A 21,527-nucleotide genomic window follows, 5' to 3' on the forward strand; every position below is an offset into this window, starting at 1 on the left:
TAATCCAATTATCAGTACACAGGAACGGCATGAGGACAAGAATGTTGTTTTATAATTTATATGTTATGCTGCTAGTTAATACTGCAATAATTTAGGTAATAACACGAGGCTTTCCGTTAGATTTTACTTCTACGCTAATGGAACTGTAATGTAATGTTTCATTAGGAGTTTGTTAGCCTTTGGTGCTGATATTAACCACATCAGTAAAAAGTAACTGGACTCCCTTTAGTTATTGAAAATGTTTCTTCTTTTTATCCAAGAAGCTTTTTCAGTTTGAAATGACTGATGGGGAATTCCAGATTTATATTGTCACCCCCAAATCCCACGCCTGTCTCACAATGATACTGGTGGTGAAACTTTCTGAGAAGGGATCTCAAGACTGCATTGTAAGTACGTGACAAAGGATGTTCCAGACACTGTACGCTGTTTAAGAGTTGGTTGCTCCAGTTTGACATAGATGGTTTCCTTCACTCCTCTCAAACCGACATCTGTGTGTATACCTAAAATATACAGCAATATCCATCAGATCTGAGCATTTACCTTAGCAAGTTAACTAATGCAGGGCTCACACTACAGGATTTTTACTACTGTTTCACCCCTCCTAACAACTGGAGGAGAAAGCTATTCTCAGATATTTGTCAGAACTGTTGTTTGGCCCAGATTATGCGGTAATCTGAGAGGTTCACATATTCAGACTAAAACCTCCTGAACCACTGGCAGATTCCTCAAGGCCACTCTAATGACCTCAATCATGTTTTATATATAAAGTTGTTGTCACAGAAGTGCCCAGACGTAGTTGCCCAGCAACGCTACACATTCTAGCTCTTGAGGCTAATGTTAGATACAGATATTAAAAATTAAGAGTTTGCTTGAGCTGATGCACTGTTCCCTGATTCCACCTTCTGGACATGAATGTGTAGTGTGTGATGCAGCATTATCTTAAAATCTCTGTGTGCATGTCTAACATTAGAGACAGCAATATGTGAAGTTTCTTCTTGTGATGCACACACCCCAAATTCACATTACGATTTTTAAAGTCGTACAGAGTGACCAGCTAACTGCGTCTCTTCATCCCCAATTGGTCTTCTGTGCTTGTCCGTTGCTAAAAACCAGCCCCAGATTCACTTTCATTTTGGGATGACCTTTGCCCATTTGGCATTTGCATTTGTTTGGCGCTGTGTCTGCCATTTTTGTAGCTGCCTATTGTCTGGCATGTGCCTTTTTATAAAGTCCAAACCTCACCAGCACAATGTTACTGGCTGGAGGCTACGCACTTACTGCCCAAAGGCTGCAGCCAAGAAATCAGCACAATGAGACATAAGACCCTGGGACAGGGTGTAATGAGTCATAAGTGTTGATGGAGATCGAGGGAATTTTTTTGTATGAATCTATGCATTACTTTTTTGTGAATATCCTTTATAGTATGCTCTTAACGTTTTTGTTCAATCCTACAGTTCTCAACAAACTACTCTCCAGTTGTTAGTGGGCAAACATAATGACAAAGTGACTAGATCTCGAAAATAACAATACCAAAGAAAGATGAAAGGAAAATGAATATCGTACCTCCATTCATTAGCTAGAAACAAAGTGTTAGTGGGTAATGATACACACATGTTGGTGTGATTTGATACTAAATTTGACAGCCTTAAGTAGCAAAAACATCAACTTCACCATATTGTGAACATTATTTGGAGATAGTACAGTATTTGTGCTGTATAATCAAACTCAGCATTGAGACATTTACTGGTCCAAAACTTTATGCCCAAACACATAAACTTCCTGGAACCAAACTGGACCCTTTGAGGACCAAGAAACCTGAACCCGAATCCAGCTGGAAGACACAGACACATTTGACTTGATTGTTATTAACAAGTCCAAGTTCATTTACGAGTCCAGCTGCTTGCTTTGGAATCATTTTTTTCATTGTTGCTGCATTAATAAACATACCTTACTCTGTTCACCTTTTTGAACTGTAACACTAGTTCTTCCATTGCCAAGGCTGCTAACATTAGCATTGCTAGTATATTATCGCCTCTGTTGTCCTTGAGACTGACCTTTTCTGACCCTTACCCTCCTGACCAATACTGTCTGATCATTATTTTACACATAATGTTACACAGACCTGGAATAGAACAGAACCCAGCCCAGACGTGACTGGCCATATAAAATGTGGATCTAAACCCGTGTTAATCTCATGGAAAGTCTTGGGTGCTCGTGTTCGGGTGGACCCATGAAAATCAAGTCAAACCTCATGTTACCCCAAGCCTAATATTTTCAATACCAGACAGCTTTTGGCTAAACAATAATCAAGCAGGATTACCTTTGCTTTGAGGAGGACCCATCTAACTGCATGTAATGAATTTATTTAGATACTGCTCACAACTTACTGTTTCAAGAAAACCTTGCTTTTCCCAAGGTCTGGTGTTTTCTCATGTCTCCAGCTTTGTGGATGTTTACTCCAAGGTGTGTTCAGTAAACCATGACATCACTGTTTGTTGTGGTCAGAGCTGCACAAGTATGTGGCTTTAATTTGGATCTAAAGAGCATTAGAGAAACAATAATACTTTTCCTATCAAGGATCTATAGTTAGGAGAAAGAATAGAGGAAAAAGGGGTTCACAAAATTATTTTTGGCATCTATCAGAAGCCACAGTTGTGTTTTAATAAATAAATATTACTTCTATCCTTTATCAAAAGACATTCGATCTTGTACAGGACATAAATTGTTGATGATAACATCTTTAAACAAAATACAAATGTAAAGTATTTGGTGGCATAAAATGGTAAAAACATAACCTCTAGAGTTGTTGGCTACAAGACTGATGGATGGCGGCAGTAGCGCAATTCGTGACGTGTTTCGGAAGACAACAAAACCTAATCAGACAGTTTCTAAATGTGAATTCTCACATCAACATGAAAGGTCTAAAGTTGCCAATAAAAATGCATTATCGACTCACACTGTCCTCCAAAATCTTAGTCTGGCAGTCATATCCAAGTTTAAGCTCATCTTTCAAAGCTGTAAAAAACTTCCAAGCCATTAATGATTTTTTGTGTGGTTCAAAACTATGCGACACCTCACATTGTGTGGTATGCACTAGTGTAACATGTTTATGTGAGACAAATGTTTCCCTGCTTTTCAAAAAAAAAATTGGAATATGCTGGAAGCTAATATAAATAACTTTGTACCTGAGCCCTGACCTACATATTTTTCTCAAGCTAAATCAACAGTAGACTGAAATAGGAGGTTACATTAATCAAACCATCCCATAAAAGAACATCATTACATTTATTTGATGCAGGCTGCCAACAGAGAGTCAGCCAAGTCAAAAATGAAAGCAGCATTTTGGGAGGCTGCTTAAGACTCTCTCTTCCCTGTGTAGCCTTCCACCTTTCTACCTTCCAGTAAAGCAAGCCGTTATTACATCCTCTCCATCAGTTTAAGATCATTTGTATTATCATTGTACGTTCTCAGGACTGTGTGTGCGTTTGTGTGTGTAGCTGGCGTTTTGATCATGCCAGTCAGGCCCTGTTCATCTCTGTGGTGTTGAAAAGGCTCCTTATTGGCCCTGACCCTACATGAAATATTGTGTTATCAGCTGAGCACGAGTTGCCATAAGGCATTAGGGCTGGCACATTTCTCCGGCTCCCCTCCCCAACAATCCCCATCCACTGGAAAGAGATCACAAATACAGTGCTGTCACTCCCTGTCCGCTCTGTTTACTTGATTTCTATCTATCTATGGTCGAAGCAAGCATGTCAAATCAAGTCAGGCTCATGTCGATGTCTTTTAAATATCACTATTGAAAATTTTAAGGAGGGCTTCTGCCTTCCAGGTCTAATCTAATTACCATATATGTATACTACACACCCACACACACACACACACACACACACACACACACACATATATATATACATATATACAGTATCCACAGACTCACTGTACTCGGGACTCTTCATATACAGGTGATAACTCTAATAAAAGATGACACAAGACATAAGAAAACAAATTACAGGGTGACAATTTCCTCAGATGCTGTCACCCAAGGTTCAAATGGCAGCCACTGTGTTCTATTATTTATTGAGTTAGTTGATGAAATGTCATCTTTGATGATGTGATGTTCACAGGGAAGGCTGACGTCTAAGAAGTTTAACTGACATGCATCGCCGTAGCCTTGCCAAAAACATGTACTCTTCTTTAAATATTGAAGGCCTACATAAGGAGGAACATGGAGTCCTTTGTGCTGCCTGTCATTATTATACACATGTCAGCTGGTGCAAATTAATTGGCTGGATAGCACTGTTTTTCTGTACACTGATTAAAGGAAATGGGATACCTTTCAGGAATGGTTCCTGTGTAGCTTCAGTGCAGCCACTTTCCCAGAATTCACACTCACACAGTGAACATTGAACAGATCACTCTTGTCCTCATGTGCACCGCTCTGTGTTGCACTGTTGCTATGTAGTGTACACTGTCATTACTTGTGTTTTGTGAGCGTTTCTGGCAAAATTATAAGCTCTGAATATTTCATACCAGGAAATATTGTCTATTGGATTTATACTACACTATCATTTTATTAAACTTGCACAAAAACAGACAACAGAAAAGAGCAAACGGCAACTGACAGGATACACTGCACCATAAAAATCCCACAATTTACAGCGCATGATATTGTATTTTATGTTATTCATAGGAATTTGCCTTCAGGCAACTTCACGAGCTTAAAGTCTCGCACAATATGCCGGGCCTCCTCAAAGGGCATATTAGTGTTTGCTGTTGCATATTAATTTAGCATCCAGAATGACTGACTGGATACAACCCACCGTGCTCCTTTATGCCTCCTTCTCTCACCCTAGAGGGGTAATATTGCAGGATTATGAGCCCTGTGTGTTAAATTTATACATCCCCCCTCTTTCTACTCCTTTTTATCTCAAGCAATTATGTCTTTCACCCCATCAATCTGTCACTCAACATCTACTTATACCCACCACACTGATTTGCCGGGAGACTCGTCTGTTGGTTCACAGCTAAACACTTTTTGATCCGTCTGCATTTAGTTAATACATAGATTTTGACTGTGGCCTGCATGTGGCGCACACAAAGGTGTAATTGTAGCAAGTGACTCGTTAAATCGACTCACATGCGGCGCTGCTGAAAAAGTAAAGCGACACATTTTGCTCTGTTGCTGTAAGCCAAAAGCTACATTCAGCATTTACATGATGCTCAACAATCAGATTGAAAAGTTATTTTTTGCCATGTTGACGTGCCTCCATATGGCTGTACAGGTGTGAGGGGAGAATATGTGAGGAATCTATCACTACTGTACCGCAGCGGCGCCAGTTATTTTTGTTTGTCCCATCCTCTTTGGTGGAACGTGGGGGGCTCGGGGAGCGTGTTGAGCAGAAAATGTGTGAGCGGAGGATCAATGGGAGGAAAAAAAACAAAAAAACATAAGCCCATGTGCATAAAAGAAAAGAAAGCACAAACAGAAGCACACCCACACATCATAAACACACGCACACATGCAAACATTATAAATACACAGCGTAAACCCAGGTGGATTTGGTGCAAGCTGTTTTCACTGGCAGCAAACCCCCCCACCACCGCCCCCCACAGCCACATCCCAGCCCTGTTCAGCAAAGCTGTCACAGCGGCAGCACTCATAATGAAGGGTAAAATATTTTATTCAGATTTATTAATTTGAAAATGAAGCATGCCTGTCGACAGAGGGACAGTTCTTCTCAATCTGTCAACGCGGAGCCACTCTGCGCTGACACCAGGATTCATTTGTCTTGTCGGCTCTGACAGTCGGATTCTCCCAGTGCTCTGCGGAGAGGGATCGCCCAGGGATTTTTTGAGCTGGATAAAACACATTCCGACAAGGAACAGCCTCTTTATTAATGCAAATTAGGCCAGAAAAATTCCAGCAACAGCTACTTGGCTCCAGAGTCCTGGCTCCATTCTCTCTGTGTTTTATTTATTTATTTATTTTTGGAGGTGGTGCTGGTGTTAATAAAAGCAGCCTCGGTGTGTTTGTGAGAATTGGGCCTGCAGGAGGACCTGTCACACAGCAGCTGTGACACTCTCCACACATGGGACCAAATTTTGGAGTCTGTTCTGCACTTTTAGGTGCCCTTTCCAGGTATAACTGCTCCCATCACAACAACGAATACTTCTCGCATTCTACTTTCTTTAAAAAACTGAACCGGCACGCACTTGAGCGTTAATTGGGGTTAACCTATTGAATTGCTTATGTATAATGAGTCCATATTAGTCAAACCTGCTGCCCTCTATTTTCGATTCCACTTTGCATCGAGACGTATGGATTTTCTTCTCTGCTGCATCTCCATGTGTCTGTTTAGTCCAGAGGCCAAAGGACTCACGAACTGTGGCTGACTCGCGCTTGCCTGGATGAGTGCAGGCGAGTTGTTGTTTTATTTCGCCGAGAGTCCTTTGACATTTATCTCTCTTCACCTGCTCCATGATGGTGATTCCAAGTGACAGGGTCTCCTCTCTCTCTCTCTTCCTCTGTCTTTCTGTCCGTCCCTCCCTCCTCCTCTTCTTCTTCCTCACAGTTTCCTCCTCGTGCACCATCCCCCCTCTTCTAAGCTCGTCTTCCTTTCTCCTCCAAACCTCGCTGTAGCTTCTTGCATCCTAACCCTGGCCGCTACTGGCACCGCGCAAAGTAAATTGAACTTGGTGTGCTGACGGACCCTTAAAGAGGAAATGCGTGTCAGTCAGGGACATTTGACGGGAGACAGCTCAAGATGGGACGGCGGGGGTGAAGACGTGCATGATGGGATTGCTCTCTTATAATGGCTAAAATAGGACAGCCTCCCTGATCCTTCAATTACTTAAATGGACGAGATAGGGAAGGAGCGCGTGTTGCCACTGTAGCTCTACTGTAACGCTCAGATTAGTTAATTGGTTACCCTCTGCTACAAGGTAGGGGCTGTATTTCACTCCATCAGTCAGGAGGCATCACTTATTCAAAGTCCTCCCACTGTCAATAAACTGTAACACAGAAGGGCTTCTGTCCGGCCTCCTGCAGTGTGGGTTTACTCTTGCTGGAAGACAGATGTAGCTTATATGCAGCAGGCACCACACTGTAGCTATTTCTGAGAGGCTCCTTTGCTGCGCAGCCTACTGCAAACTAAAATGTCAGCCAGAGAGGTGGCTGTTTCAATTTGTTTTCATCCTGTGTATTGGCCGGCTCTTCTGGGAAAAGTCACCTTAATTGCAAAGGCTTCAATACTTGACCTCACCATCAGTTCATTAACCCAGCAATAAAAGAAGCCCTCATTCTGCCAGAACTGCACCCGGTCTGCCCATTTGAAAACCATCTCACTTCCACAACCCCCGATTTCCCCCCAGAGTAAACGCCTCTGCAAGCCACCCACTTTATCAATTGCCTTCATAATTTTAAAAGCCTTTTTTATGTTGTTGTTTTTCTCTCATATAGTAAATGGAGCCATAATTTAATATTTTAATGCATGTTAATGTGTTGTTTAACCTTCTAGCAACAATCAGGCGTCTCTAAAAGGTTAACCTTGAACGTGAGCCAGTGCAGACAGCAGCACAATAACGCGTCAATCTTTGAAAAACATCTCTGTCTAATGGATTAGTGGTTGATTGCACAGCCCCATCTCGAGGTAGATGCCGTATATATTGGATAGGCATTAAAACGAGCATTTCTCAATTTTCTCCCTCAGGGTCAATGGATCGCTAGGGCAACAAAACGCTGAGTCAACACTTGCCTGTTAATTTATCTTGGGTTTGATTATAGCTTCATTTACGTCCCCATGCAGCCCACCAGCACAAAAGTTGAACAGGTTGGATTTAGAGGAAAGGAGGGGTCTTTTTAAAGTTCACTTGAGAGATCTCTTTCCTTTTTATAATAGATGGCCGGTTGGAGTATAAGACATTGTGAAAACATGGCAGACCTGCACTGACATGAGAGGTAAACAATATTGTAAGAAATATGACAGGTAGCCAAAAAAAGGAGTTGTCTTGAAATGAATGAGAGAAAGGGCATGCAGCCACTGGTGTGTGAAGGGTAACTAGACTGTCAGTAACCTTTATGTGATGGGCTGACATTGTATCTATCATATTAGGGATTGGTCAGGTGGAAAAGCAGCGATGAGGCACAGCTTAATAGCCTCTGCTCTAAATAAAAAAGAGGAATTCTATGAATGTAAGTCATTTCAGTTATTTCCTTTGACCTGAGACATGCGATTTCATATTTGTGATTTACTGCAGTGCATTTCTAACTATGGCATTTATTCATCTGAGACAGTTTAATTCTTTAGTATGCTTCAGAGATGGAGCTTGTCTGATCTTTTCTACATGTGTGCAAAGATGTTTGGCAGGCAGGGATTTAACTTCTCTCCTTAAAACTAATTTCTTTACTTGTTACGATCAAATGCGTCCTGAATGTTTGGGAGAAGAGCCAAACTGTGTGCTTTTCCCCTTTTGGGTGATTAATTGCATTGAGCCGACAAAGTTACACAAAAGACACACAATTCCTTGAGAGACTTGGGAGGAAGTGGAATGCCAGCTCTACTGCCAGAAAAGATATTTAGCAAAACCACATTTCAGTGTTTGGGAATTAGGGAGACATACTTGCTGAAATGAAGCATAACACGAGAGTTTACCAAAAGACTCTGTCGTGTGCGATCAGTAGCTGTCATGAGTGAAGATGTTGTGTGACGTCACTCTATTAACATCAGACTCCATGTTGCACATGTTTTTTAGAGGTGCTTAAGGTGCGCAATTTGTTCATGGACCTTATCAAACACCTCGTTCTGTGTCAGCCAGCAATCAGAATGATCCAACCTTTATGTGGAGGATCATCACAGGTCTGCAGTTACCGCTAAGAAAAGAAACAGCAGTTTTAACTGTTTAAAAATTGTAGTTTCCAAAACCAGGAGTTGCATGAGGTCAGGAGCACCAGGAACATGCTAGTTGTTCTCTTCAAAATTCACAGTTGTGCACCATGAATTCATCCCGCAGAGTTGGAAGGTCTCTAGTGCAACGTCCTGAGGTGTATGAGGGCAAACATTCAGTGCAACGGTGCTGCTATATGCTGGTCACAGCAGAGTGATTACACTTGTGTTTTGGCCACAGGAACACAATCATTGCTCTCCACCCAGTCTGCTCACCAGATTTGTCTGTCATTGACTTCTTTCTCTTCCCCAAAATGAAATTCAAGTTCAATGGTCACACAGTAAAGTAGATTCGGCACTCATTGCAGACAGTCCAAGACGCGTTCACACAACAGGACCTCCAGTGAGTGTTACCAGCATTAAAAAAAAAAAATCACTGGTCGCAGTGTATCACTGCACAAGTAGAATAATTAGAATGGCGACTAATTCTCAACAAGGTACAGTTTTTTAGTAATCACTTTCTTGTACCTTTTCATAGTATTGGTAGTACTATTCATTGTAATGTTTTCATTACTTTTTAATAAATTATGAATTGTTTTATTTTTGTTTCCTCAGAATAGGACCTTATTTATAGAGCGAGGTGGTCTGCTACGTTGAACATGTTTCTACTTCGTTCCTTTGCACTTTTTGTAGCCACATCATGTTCCCCTGGTTGAAATCTGCAAGCTCACCACTTAATGCAGGTTAAATCTGAGCAGTGCACCTTCTCTGGTAAGTTTCATTTCACTTCCATAGTATGAGTAAGGTTTAGGGGAAAGATTTGTACATAAAATATGTCAACTTAAAGAGATGGTGAATGACACAAACTCCAGTTTCCTGCATGGACAGTCATGTGAAATGGCAATTAACACTCTTCTTAAAGACGATGTTGGTCTCTGATTATTTAGAAATTATATTTTGACCATAGAATACACCAGCTTTCCGCAAATCACTTGACAAATCAATCAATTAATCAATGAATCAATTTCTCATCATGGTTTCTTTACAGTAGTTATAATCCTTCATTAGCCAACCTGTCGTCTTTGTTTCAGGTCCATTAGTGTAGAAATAGAAAATGAGATATCATGGTTTAAAGAAATAGTCCAACATTTTGGGAAACACGCTTACCTGCTTTATGCTGTGATTTGGATGAGAAGACCTAACAGGGTTATGCTGGGAACAGTCAACTGTAGTCTCACTGCTTTCCTGGCAGAAGTGGCAAGCATTGTAAAGCATTTAGTTAATAAAAGTAAATTAATGAACTAAATTCAAAAGAACAAAGGTGAAGGAACAGAGAGAAGACAAAAAAACAAACAAATTAGATTTAAAAATGAAGAAGCATTACAAAGACAGCAGTAAAATTTAACTGTGGCTCTGAAAATGAAATTCAAGCTGTGGTGGTCTTGTCTGCATTGACTCTGGTCTGAGACAATCAGGTAGTTTGTTACAGATGTGAGCTGCAATGAAACACACATCTTCATACTGTACGAGAAGATCTAAGATGGAATTTCATCCTAGACCAGATTTACAAACAGGTAGTAATACTTCAAAGCCAGTGCAACCAGTGCAGTAGTTGAGATATGGAGTAATACGCTCTGCTGTTTGAGTCTTTGTTTGGACTCTAGCTGCAGAGTTCTGCTGCTTAATAGCAGGAAGCTGATGGGTCTGACCAAGTCCAAGATCAACTTCTCATTTGATGTTTTTGATTTGCTGTAGGTTTGGGCCAGTCCTGTTGCTGTGAGATGAAACTGAAACAAGCAGATCCCCAAAATGTCAAAGTAACAGCCCATTAAATTGGCAACACTTATTCACCAGAGGGTAACCCAGTGTCAGTCTGGCTGCTTATTGAATCCACTGTCCAGCATTTTTCTGGTTATTGAATTTGTTATTTCATTGATTCTGAATTAAATACATTTCTAACCCGTTTAAAGAAAGTAACTTTTCCTAAAATATTACATTTTATAGTTACTGTTTTATGGTTGTTAACTAACCACTATGTAGGAAAAATTCAGTCAAATTGCAGATTTTTTTTCCCATTAAAAATACATATTGATCCCTATAATACACATGCATCACATTATTGTAACAAGCCACTAAGTAAGCTACTACTGCTCAGCCCTGTTGTGGCTGAAACTCACACTGATTCCAATATAATAAAATATTGATCTTAATACAACAAACTGTTACATAACAAGATAAAGCTCAGTGTTTGTCTCAGTGGTAGTTTATCTGTCTATCTACTGCTTGTGTCCCAAGTCTCCTCAGTTTATCCACCCACCCTCACATCTGTCTTTATCCCTGCTCTGTAACCAGAGGCTCCACCTCTGAAAAGGTGCATGTGAGATGCCTGCGATACACTACAGTGACAGTGGTTGAGCAATGGGCCTGTCTTGTTCTGGGGCCCCTGCTGAAGCACAGTTCCCCTTTGTTCTGTGATGTATTGATCCATTCAGACCTCCTCCCGAATGTACTCCGCTGGTGCTCACTCTGCTCAAACCAGCTTGTGCCATGGATCTTCCTCTAATGCTTGCTCTCACATGGCAGCTAGAAAACCAGGCAAACCCAGTGACTTTATTTTCTACTGGAGTTATAACGATCGTGTGAGCAATTGAAAACCTGTACGTTCTATTTTTTATGCTATTCAATATAAAGGCCTTTAGACTTTTTGTTGTCCATCATATTGTCTGCATCCTTAAGACCTGTGCAGGCAGATCAATTGATTGTCTGCTCCATGTCTCCTCAGTAATGTATTATGTGCCTTAAGACCTTAAGGCATTGTTAGGAGAAGGCTCGTCTCAAAGTCTTCGGGTCACACTTTATATTCTGACATAAAGAGGATGCATCTCGAGCAGCTCGTGTTGCTTATTGCCAGGTCACACGGAGTGTAATTACCATGCCATCTCACTTCCACCTGTGGTGACTCATTAGTGGTGTTACGACTGAGACATAAGAATATTAATTATTTAAAAAACACACACAAAGATTATATTGCAGCTAAAAAGTCACCTCTTTGCCCTCTAGTAGCAACATGTGTCTGTACATATATGCAGTGTTGCATGTTTGAAAACACAGCAACTGAGGAGTGCACATGCGGCGGTTTCTCAGTCCAAATGTATTAGAATCAAAGACAGCGTTACGTGTATGAATCCGATCCATTAGTGCTGCCTCCACACAGGCTGAAAGCTGTGCAGGATGAAAGGGAGGATTTATCTGCACAAACTCATCACATGATGTGACCCGGGGCCTGCAGCAGAAAGGTCTCTCACTCAGGTGCCATGGAAACCAGCCCACCTCTGGTTGCTCGTCCCTTTGTCCTCCAATCGTCCTCTGTGCTTTTCCTGTGGAGGATTCTTGGGCCTGTTGACTATCTGAGTTAGTTGTAAGCTGAATATTTCAAAGCTGTGTAGAATTTTAACTCACCCCTCTATTGACATCCTAAGTACAATGCGCCTTAGAATGTACAGTTGCTCTAGAAAGTATTCAGATTACTGTTTGAACATGTTATTGTGTTGTGCCTTTATTTTAAATACTGAAGATTTTTCCCACAAGTCTTCACTTAATGAATCTAATCTGTCACTTTGTTGAGGTTCTCTAAATTGTGGTCAGCAGATTCATCTCATTTGCTTTACTTTGATAGATGTCTAGAATGTGATTGCTTACTAGTGTAGAAATTCCTGTGCATATAAGGTCCCACCATTCACACAGAACAAACACCAAGCCATGAATTCCAAGGACTCTCTGTAGACATCTGTGGTGGAATGATATTGAGGCATAGCTGAGGGCTTAGAATGTCCCTCCCTTTGAGAGTACAGTGGTCTGAATATTTATGAAATGGAAGAAGTTTGAAACCACCAGAACTCCTCAATGAGTTGACTGTCTGTTTAAAGTGAGCAACCAGTCAAGAAGGGTCTCTGTCAGAGAGGTGACCATGAACCCAACGAACTGGCTAACAGATTTGGGAATCCTCTTCAGAGATGGAGAACCTCCTGAAAGGACAACCATCTCAGCAGCTGGATGGAGTCACTCTGGATAAAAGACACGTGACACCTGTGTAGAGTTTGTCAAACTCTGACAACTGTGAGAGCGTGAGGAAAGGGATTCTTTGGAGCAATCTGGGAAAAATTCTAAGCATTATGTGTTGAACAGCAAGCACTACTCATCACCTGTTAATATTATCCATACAGTGGTAGCAGCATCATGCTATGGGGCAGCAAGAACAGGGAGACTCGTCAAACCCGAGACAAGGATGACTGCAGCTGAATACCTGACCTGTAGTTGTGACAATGGTTCAGCTTTTATCACGTGACTGTACCAAAGCAAACAGCCAAAACAATGCCGGAGGAGCTGCTACTGTCCTTGAATAGCCTAGAGTTAAACTCCAAAGAACATATGTAGACAGACCAGAAGATGGCAGTTCACATATGCTTCTCATCTGATCTTTTGGAACTGTCCAATTCCAGATCTTTAGGAAAACCTGCAGAAACCGACCGTAGAAGACACAAGAAGCAGTAGCTGTAGCATTCCAAACAGTCTGAATACTTTCTGGAGTTGCTGCAGGATCAAGCTACCATGACTTACAGATAATGAGGCCTCCCTCTGTCGCTTCTCTTCTAAATACTGTATGTAAGTTGGTGAATCCACTGAATCATTGAGTCTTCCATGTATGGAGAACAAAACGTGTTGTTGTGTGAATGGACTAAATGAATGAAGAGAGAAATGCATAATGGAAGACTCCAGTGGAATTACTATATCCCTGTAGGTGTATTAGTTTTGTTTGTGTATACAGTACTTGCACTTATGTCCACATGACACAGGCAGACAGCATCAGTTGCAAATGTCATTTCAGCCAAGTTTACGGCTTATCACCACCAGCCTATGGACAGAAGTAGGTCTGAACCTGATTTGCCTGTAGAACAGGAAAACTAAAACATCCAATCAGATTAAGGATGTGACGAACAGAAACATAGTTTATTAAATCACATTGATTTTATCCAGGTATAAGACACTTACAATTGTCCATGTATGAGAGCTGTGTTATAAACTGGCAACCTGTTTTTGACTGACTTCTTCTCAAGCGCTTGCTAAAAAGATGAACTGTTCAAAATATAGACAAAGAAACAAATTTATCTGTTAACTGCATTTAGTTTTTTTTTTTTTATCAACAAAACACAAAACCAAATAATATACTTTGCTTTCCTTCAGCAGGATTCTTTGTCCTCAAATACATTCACTGTGGTGTTGCTCAGATCAGCCACTACCACGTTTGGCGGAACACATCTGACTGCAAATGCGAGTTAAAGCAGATTAGGTCAGACCACTAAATATCTAAATGCATAACAAGTCATTTTCTTAGTAGTCATTTAATAAGGTGACATCATTCGAGCTGTATCTTATGATTTATTCCCAGTCAGGTTTTGTCCTCTGCTGCTGCCCTGGAGATCTACAGTGCAGAGGTGTGAGAGCCGAAGCTACTGTCGTGTCCTACACCTGGGCGTTATATTTGCCACCATGGTTAGAGTCTGCCTTTGTTACTTTTAATAGCTGTGACGGTCTCACAGAATCCCACAAGGGTAGATGGCACTCTGCTCAGGGAAATTCATGTATTCAGCCCCACACTCCATAATATATGGCTGATGTCTCCGCTGCAAATTAAGCATTTTACAGGACGTCTATTAGCATTTCCTGTTTTATCACTAGTGAGTGGCTGATCATGCATCAGCCTGGCAACGAGTGGATGAAGATCACTGCCAGCTCTGTGATTTGTTTGCCTTGCCATGTAGCCTGAAAGTATCAGCATATATTTAGATTTCTAAATGCCCTGCTAACATAGCTTAGCAGATGTTGGGGAGTCGTATGGATGTTGGTGTAACAGAGACCCCCTCAGGTATTCTCATTATTCTACTACTGAGCAGATGGCAGCGAAACTTACCACACTTACTATTATCCATCATACATATTCTGCTCCCAATTTACATAGCTGCTGCTTCACAGGAGCTCCTACAGGGAGAGTACCTAGCTCCAGGATTGCACTGCAGCTCCACCTGAGGCTTAGGGAGACAGTCTGAGATGTCACTGCCACTACGCTTCAAACTCAAATATGCTAATGGTTGTACAGAGGAATTCCAATGGGTGCATTCCAGTTGTATATTTTGAATTGCAAGGGGGAGAAATATGCAGCTTGATGATTTTTAAATAGTTTAATATCATTCAGGAGATGTTTTACTATGAAACAGCCTTAATAAGATGGTAAAATAGTGGCTTTTGCGGCATCTGAGAGTGATTTCATGTCACTTATCGGGTTCTCAAGTCTCCAACCTGATGCATTTGCATGTGAAAGCATTTCAAAAATAAATTAATTTTAAAGTTCTCTGAAAGTTTTTTTTCTTTAACAACCATGGCTCCTATAAACACTACCAAAGCTGACAGTGTTTCAAATTTTCTGTATCTGTGCCTCTCACTGCTTTGTAGGAGATCAGCCTCAGTCTGAATGTGATGATATCATAAATTTCAGAGGCCAATCAGGATTTAGCAACATTTCAATCACACTGTCATAACATTTGCGACTAGCTGAGCGTAAATATTACCTGAGGATATTTTTTCGCAGCACTCATTGATGTTTATTTAGTCATGAATATTTAAAGGCACCCCATCACGTTTTGGATCGCTAGTAGCACAATGGTACAATGAAGTGGATTCCTGTTTTGTTTGCTTTCATGCACACGCACAAGCACGCTATATACACATACTGATTCATGGTTTCACATTCTTCTGCTGATCTACAGGTGGGAGTAACTTGCCAAGAAGTGCAGCTCTGCATGGACAAATGCGGTATAGACAAAGACTGCTAACAAGCAAACACAAATAGAAACAATTTGCTTTTCTCAAAGGGTCAAAAAGTCTTTTTCTTTCATGTTTTATGAGCAAGCAACAATCTCCAGGGCTGACAAACTGCAGTTCCTTCAATGTCCACTTGTGGCTGGCTCCAAAAGTGAGTCATTCTACATAGGGCCTCATGTTAAAATGTTCAACTTTACAGAAATAAACACGTTTACAGCTGGGTACAAAAACCATTTTGGTCTCTATAGCTAATTTCCCCATATGTGCCAACTGTACACAGGGTGAATTTTTGATAAACCCACACATTTCAATTGTATTAACGCTTAAAATTATTCATAATTGTCAGAGTCAGACTGTCAAAATGGTGACAATTGGAGCCATCACACTAAAGCTGCATTCCAAATCATATACTTGTGTTTTTTTCTCTTAGTACATACTGCAGCTGTACAAAGTAGGTCATTTTTTTGGATGCATTTTGCATGTAAAATTCGGACATACTGCTTTAACATGACTTTGAATTGAACTTTGACCCTCTTGTTCATATATCTGTTGGGGTCTGCAGTGTAAAATTTTGATTAAAATGTAATTGAATGCTGTTTGTAACACTGGAATACAATGCATTGTCATGTGCCAAATACGTTGTCACCTGTCTTTTCTCTCTCAGCGACTCAACCTTGTTTATAGTCTTGCTAGACACTGTAATGTGATGTACCTTGTATGGGTCAGAATATCCAGAAAAGCAGGCTGGCTTACATTCAGCAAAATGTGATGCAGGATGTGATAGGACAAGTATTTCTTCCAAGCTGTATTTGACATACTATGTATTGGGTTGTACTAAATCTTTCTCTGACATACTAATTGTCATGGTAGACCAGATATTGTAATGCATTCTGTGTTTTAAAGCCATTTCTATAGAAACCTATGGGTGACATTCATCCTTTTTTATGCAGCTCATGTTTATAAGGAAGGAAATGTATTTGATACATTTGTTAGACCTCAAGGATGCGACATTTACTGTACATAAAGCTGGATAAACCCTCCATGACGTCACCCATTGGTTTCCTGCAGAACAGTTTTCAATCACAGTGTGGTGACAGCGGCCCTCTTTCTCTTGGCAGCACCGGACTCCTCTTAACTTACAGCTAATTCAAAAATGAGTGGAGTTTAGGTGGGGCATGTGAACGTCCTCCGTGACTCATCTTATGGACTGCCCTGTGGCAGCTCCTATCTGTCACTGAGAGCAGCCAAACCCTTAATTATTCCTAACTTTTAGCTCTAATACAATTTAAACTGGAAAGTTATTTAAAAAATCACTGTCTGTACAGTTGTCACGAATGGTAAAATTAGCTAATGACACCAAAATACTTTTTTGTACCCGATTGTAAACATGTTTATATTTGCTGTAAAGTTGGATGATTTAACATGGAAATCTGTTGAGAATGACTGACTTTTGGAGGCAGCCTCTTGTGGAACTGCAGTTTTGGTATTATTGTGTTGGCTTCTGTTTTCAGCCGACGAGGTTACTGTTTCATATGAACAGAGTTTGTTTACAAGAAAACTCCACTGGGTGCCCTTAATCATCTGAGAATACTTTACTATGAAATTAGTTGGTCATTCTACAAAATATGTTTCAGTAAAAATTAAAATCTGTTGAAACAATTTCAGAGTCGGAAAAGGTGAAGTCGCAGGTAGCAGCTGTTTCTTCTGACACTGCACACGATGAAACACGGTCACACTGTTATGTATTTACATACGCTTCTTTTTAAGTGTGCTACATCCAGGCCGGTGATTTGTAGAGCGCTGTTCATACTTTACTTCCACACTGGAGCTTTTTTTATTATTATTATTTTTGCTCCTCCTCCTCTTCTCTCTTCCCTCTGAATGGCTCTCAGTGGTGGAGGGGAGCAGCGGCAGTGAGGCAGCACTGGGCCTGAAGGGCACTTTTCAGCCTGGCCAGACACACTCGGGCCTTGCTGCTTGGCTGCGCAACATGGGTCACCGCCTTACATTAGGAGGACCCTGCCAAAGTCAGCCAAGCGGAGCCCTGCAACATACCTGAAAATGACTGAACAAAGTGGCTACTGCAACAAAACAAGCATGTCTCACTGCAGGACTCTGTTTATGATACCAACATGAAATATTAATGACATCCAAAAGGTGTTTTTCATTACGTGTCTCATCAGCGGATGGATTTTTGCCGTCGTAAATCTTCACGCGCATTATCTATCTAATATTTTTAACAAATGAGAAAGGCCTGGCCAGTAGTTTTGATTGGTGCACCTTATCTTGGCACAGCTTGGAGATGAAATGGTCTCCTGTGGAGCCAGTGGGGGCTCCGGCGGAGGTCAGAAGGACAGACTGAAGCAGACCTCTTGTCTCAGTCGCTGTTATTTATTTGAAGTTGGGGCTCCATCCATCACTTCATACTGTCTCTGAGCTTGTAAAGGCAGCAGCCACATCTTCCAGCTTCTCCTCTGCATCCCACTCATACAGTCCAATGATCGACGTTTCATGAGAGGCACCTCAAGGTGGGGCTAAATGGTCTTACAGTATATTCCCAAACATGTCGCGTAGGCGGAGTCTGACTCTCGTGCTCTCCGCTGTGTCGCTGCCTGCCCAGCCTGTACTGTACATGACAAAAGCAAGAGGATGGAGTGAGTGAAATAAATCCACACTTCCTATTTCTTACAGCCACTTTTTTTCCCTCCTCCTCCTCTATAATTTGCCAGGCAGAGAGAGAGAGAGAGAAGAGAAAGGGGGGTTTGGATCACTGCGCGACATTACAAGAAACGTGCATGTTAGTAGTAGAAACCAGCAGCAGCCTCTCTTCTTTTTACGCACACCCTTCTCCAGTGAAGGCAGCAGCAGTTCAGATCAGATTTCACATTCAGCTCCGACCAGCTGAGAGAGAGACAGTCAGAGAGCAGGAGGGCTCGTTTCTCTCCGCTTTTCCCCCCTTTTCTGAAATCCCCGTTTTAGAAAAAAAAAGAAAAAAAAACTGTTCGGTGAGAAAACGCTCCTGCGTGGAAACCCCCCGGGTGCGCAGCGCAAAATATCGGGATTTTTATTTTTTTATTTTTTTTATTCCTCCATTCTTCCTTCCTTTTTTCTTCTTTTATGTATTTTTGCAGGATTTCAGCAGCAAGAGCGCCACAGAGAATTAGATAAGGAGGAAGAGAAGCAGAAGAGATGGACGAGCAGCCGAGGTTGATGCACTCTCACACGGGGGTAGGCATGGCAGGGCACCCCGGCCTGCCGCAGCATATGCAGGAAGGCACCGGAGGAACGGACGGCGACGGGAGGAAACAGGACATTGGAGACATTTTACAGCAAATTATGACCATCACGGATCAGAGTCTGGACGAAGCCCAAGCCAGGTAAAGGACATGCGCCGCTTCGCTGTCAGGAGGAAAGAGGAGGAGGAGGAGGCGGCGGCAAACTGGGCTCCAATAGAAAAATACATTTGAAATAAATTTTAAAAAAAATACAGAATGCAAAAAATATATAGATATGCATGCTTGGGAAATTATAAAATTTCAACACCCTGTGCGTAAAACTGTAAATGCACTGCCTGGTGCAGAAGCCGACAAAAACAGCACTCCAATTAAAATAACTCGACCACCGCGCTCAAACAGAAAATTAAAGTGTAATATGAATATGGTGTTTATTGCCAACGTGTCGCCCGCTGAGGGTATTTTTAAAGCACTTTATTTCAGTCAAGCTGCATTTATTTAACAACACAGATGAAGCTCTTCATTTAGTCTAAATAGGAAATTACCGAGTAACTGTCCAGACTGCCTCTGAAGTGTGTTTTTGCAGCAAATTCAAAACAACTTTCTTGCATGCGATACATAATTCAAGATCCATGTTGTGCACTCCACATTAAATTTAGTGAAGGTGAAGTTGTACGTTTAAAAATGTCTTGTTTTATTGAGACAGCACAGCAGGTCAGAGTATGATTTTAAAATGACTGACAAATAGATAAAGCTGAATAAATTGAAGCATATGCGGACACATACAGGTGCCTCTAGGAAATAGTTATAATATTTGTATTTACCGGTAATTTCAGTGTTGCATTTACCTTAAAAAAAAAAAAAGTGAATGATCACAAGCAGCTCCTGCAATTTGCAAGAGGTTTGGATGAGTTCTGTTTTCCCTGCCGTGGTTAGCTCATGAAGCCACTTTTCTGTTTCAGGAAACACGCTCTGAACTGTCACAGAATGAAGCCAGCTCTTTTCAATGTCTTGTGTGAAATCAAAGAAAAAACAGGTACGTCCATATTTAATCTGCACTTTAATTCGAGAACCTCAGAGTGGTAAACTTTGCTCTGTTGTTGCCTCAAACTCTCCTGACCCGGGCTAAAGCAACACAATAGTGCACACAGTTTTAAAAAAATCCACAGAGGCTCAGTGTCTGCTGTCTGAGAGTGTGTGCTAGTGTGTGTGTGTGTGTGTGTGTGTGTGTGTGTGTGTGTCGGGGGTTATTTTATCAGCAGTCGTTGCTATTCAGCCTCAAATTCACATAGGTAAACCTGATGTTGGATATTCAGTCACAACACAATTGGCCATATAAATTTCAGTGACATGTACGACGTGTGTTTCCTCCTTGTCTGCGTGTTTTAGCAGTTTCACAATAGGAACTGTGGACAATTACTTCCAGCAGTCCTTATCAATTATTGTGTCAAAATATGAATGAGGGCCTTTTTTGATGCTATTGTGGAATAATAGGGAGTATTGAGCAAAAATTGTCACGAGCACGTTGATGTCTCCCCTTGTGAGTTAACTGTCAAGTCTGGTGAATACGTCTCTTTCTATTATGTATTGTGTCTCTCTATTAAAGCAGTTGTGAGAGAGCATGTCAGCAGAATAATTGCTAGGAGAGAAATAACGTAACATAGGAGGCGTAAGTCATGTTTCCAAATCATTTTCCCCGTGACATTTTTGAAATTGGCACAGATAGAACCCAGTGCACTCCAGACTGATAGCGTGCATCTTGTCTTTTATTTGCCTGTCTTTATGTGCCATAGGACTCTTCAAAACTTACACTAGTTGAGATATTGAGTTGCCAAAGCGTACCGGTTTGCTGCGAGAGCCAGCGCTTTCTGTGTGTTTCACACTCATTAGTGCATGAAATCAAATGGAATGGGTGGAGGATGAAGATGATATTGTTTTCATTGTCTCCAAAGTTGCACTTGCTCATACTTGACCTTTGTGTCGGCGGCGACTGTTTATTCCTCGTGTGTGTGATCCCACCCTTCGCCTGGTGCTTTCATGGATGTTTTCATTGAGGTTTTCATTGAAGTTCACCTCGCCGCCTGAACCCCCCCCCCAACCCCTCCCCTCCCCTGCAACAAGCCTGGCAGTTTATCTTGAATCGGCCACTGCCTCAGGAGAGAGCAGGGGGGCCTTTTGAAGCCTGCTGGCTCGCTCCTCTTTTTGTTGTCTTGCTAGGTTTTTTGGAGGGGGAGTGACACAGTTATGCATAGTGTTTTACTCCCTGGCGCTTCTCGGAGTTCATCCAAAGTTCGGCTCTGCTGAGAGTACAAAGTGACTTGGACCTCTTCCTGCCTGCACACCCTTTTCTTTTCTCTTTCAGCTGGTAACCTATAAACACAAGGTGCAGCTTGTGGAGCTCTACGCAGGAGATCTGCCGCTTGTCATGTTTTTGCACATTTTCATTTTATCCAGGTGACTTTGTTCCAGTCTTAGTGAGAAACATTTACTGCAGTTCATACTGCTGATTGGTTTTATTTTAACTATTTAAACA

The 21,527-nt window shown here is 41.4% G+C and overlaps 1 protein-coding gene across 4 annotated transcripts in view; it reads left to right on the forward strand.

Annotated features, from left to right (window-relative positions):
- Positions 1-18,307: 18,307 nt before the first annotated feature.
- The window catches only part of LOC110968771 (pre-B-cell leukemia transcription factor 1), a 70,125-nt gene continuing 66,905 nt past the window's right edge, over positions 18,308-21,527 (forward strand). For 2 of the 4 annotated variants that reach the window (XM_022218852.2, XM_051947429.1), the window contains exons 1-2: positions 18,436-19,138; positions 19,957-20,030. In XM_022218852.2, the coding sequence (XP_022074544.1) occupies positions 18,951-19,138; positions 19,957-20,030 (262 nt within the window). In that variant the 5' untranslated portion in view covers positions 18,436-18,950. Of the gene's footprint in view, positions 18,416-18,435; positions 19,139-19,956; positions 20,031-21,527 lie in introns of those variants that run through there. The other 2 variants (XM_051947427.1, XM_022218922.2) reach the window with 2 other exon arrangements.

The sequence above is a fragment of the Acanthochromis polyacanthus genome, chromosome 4 (assembly GCF_021347895.1).
Source record: "Acanthochromis polyacanthus isolate Apoly-LR-REF ecotype Palm Island chromosome 4, KAUST_Apoly_ChrSc, whole genome shotgun sequence".
Lineage (NCBI taxonomy): Eukaryota > Metazoa > Chordata > Actinopteri > Pomacentridae > Acanthochromis > Acanthochromis polyacanthus.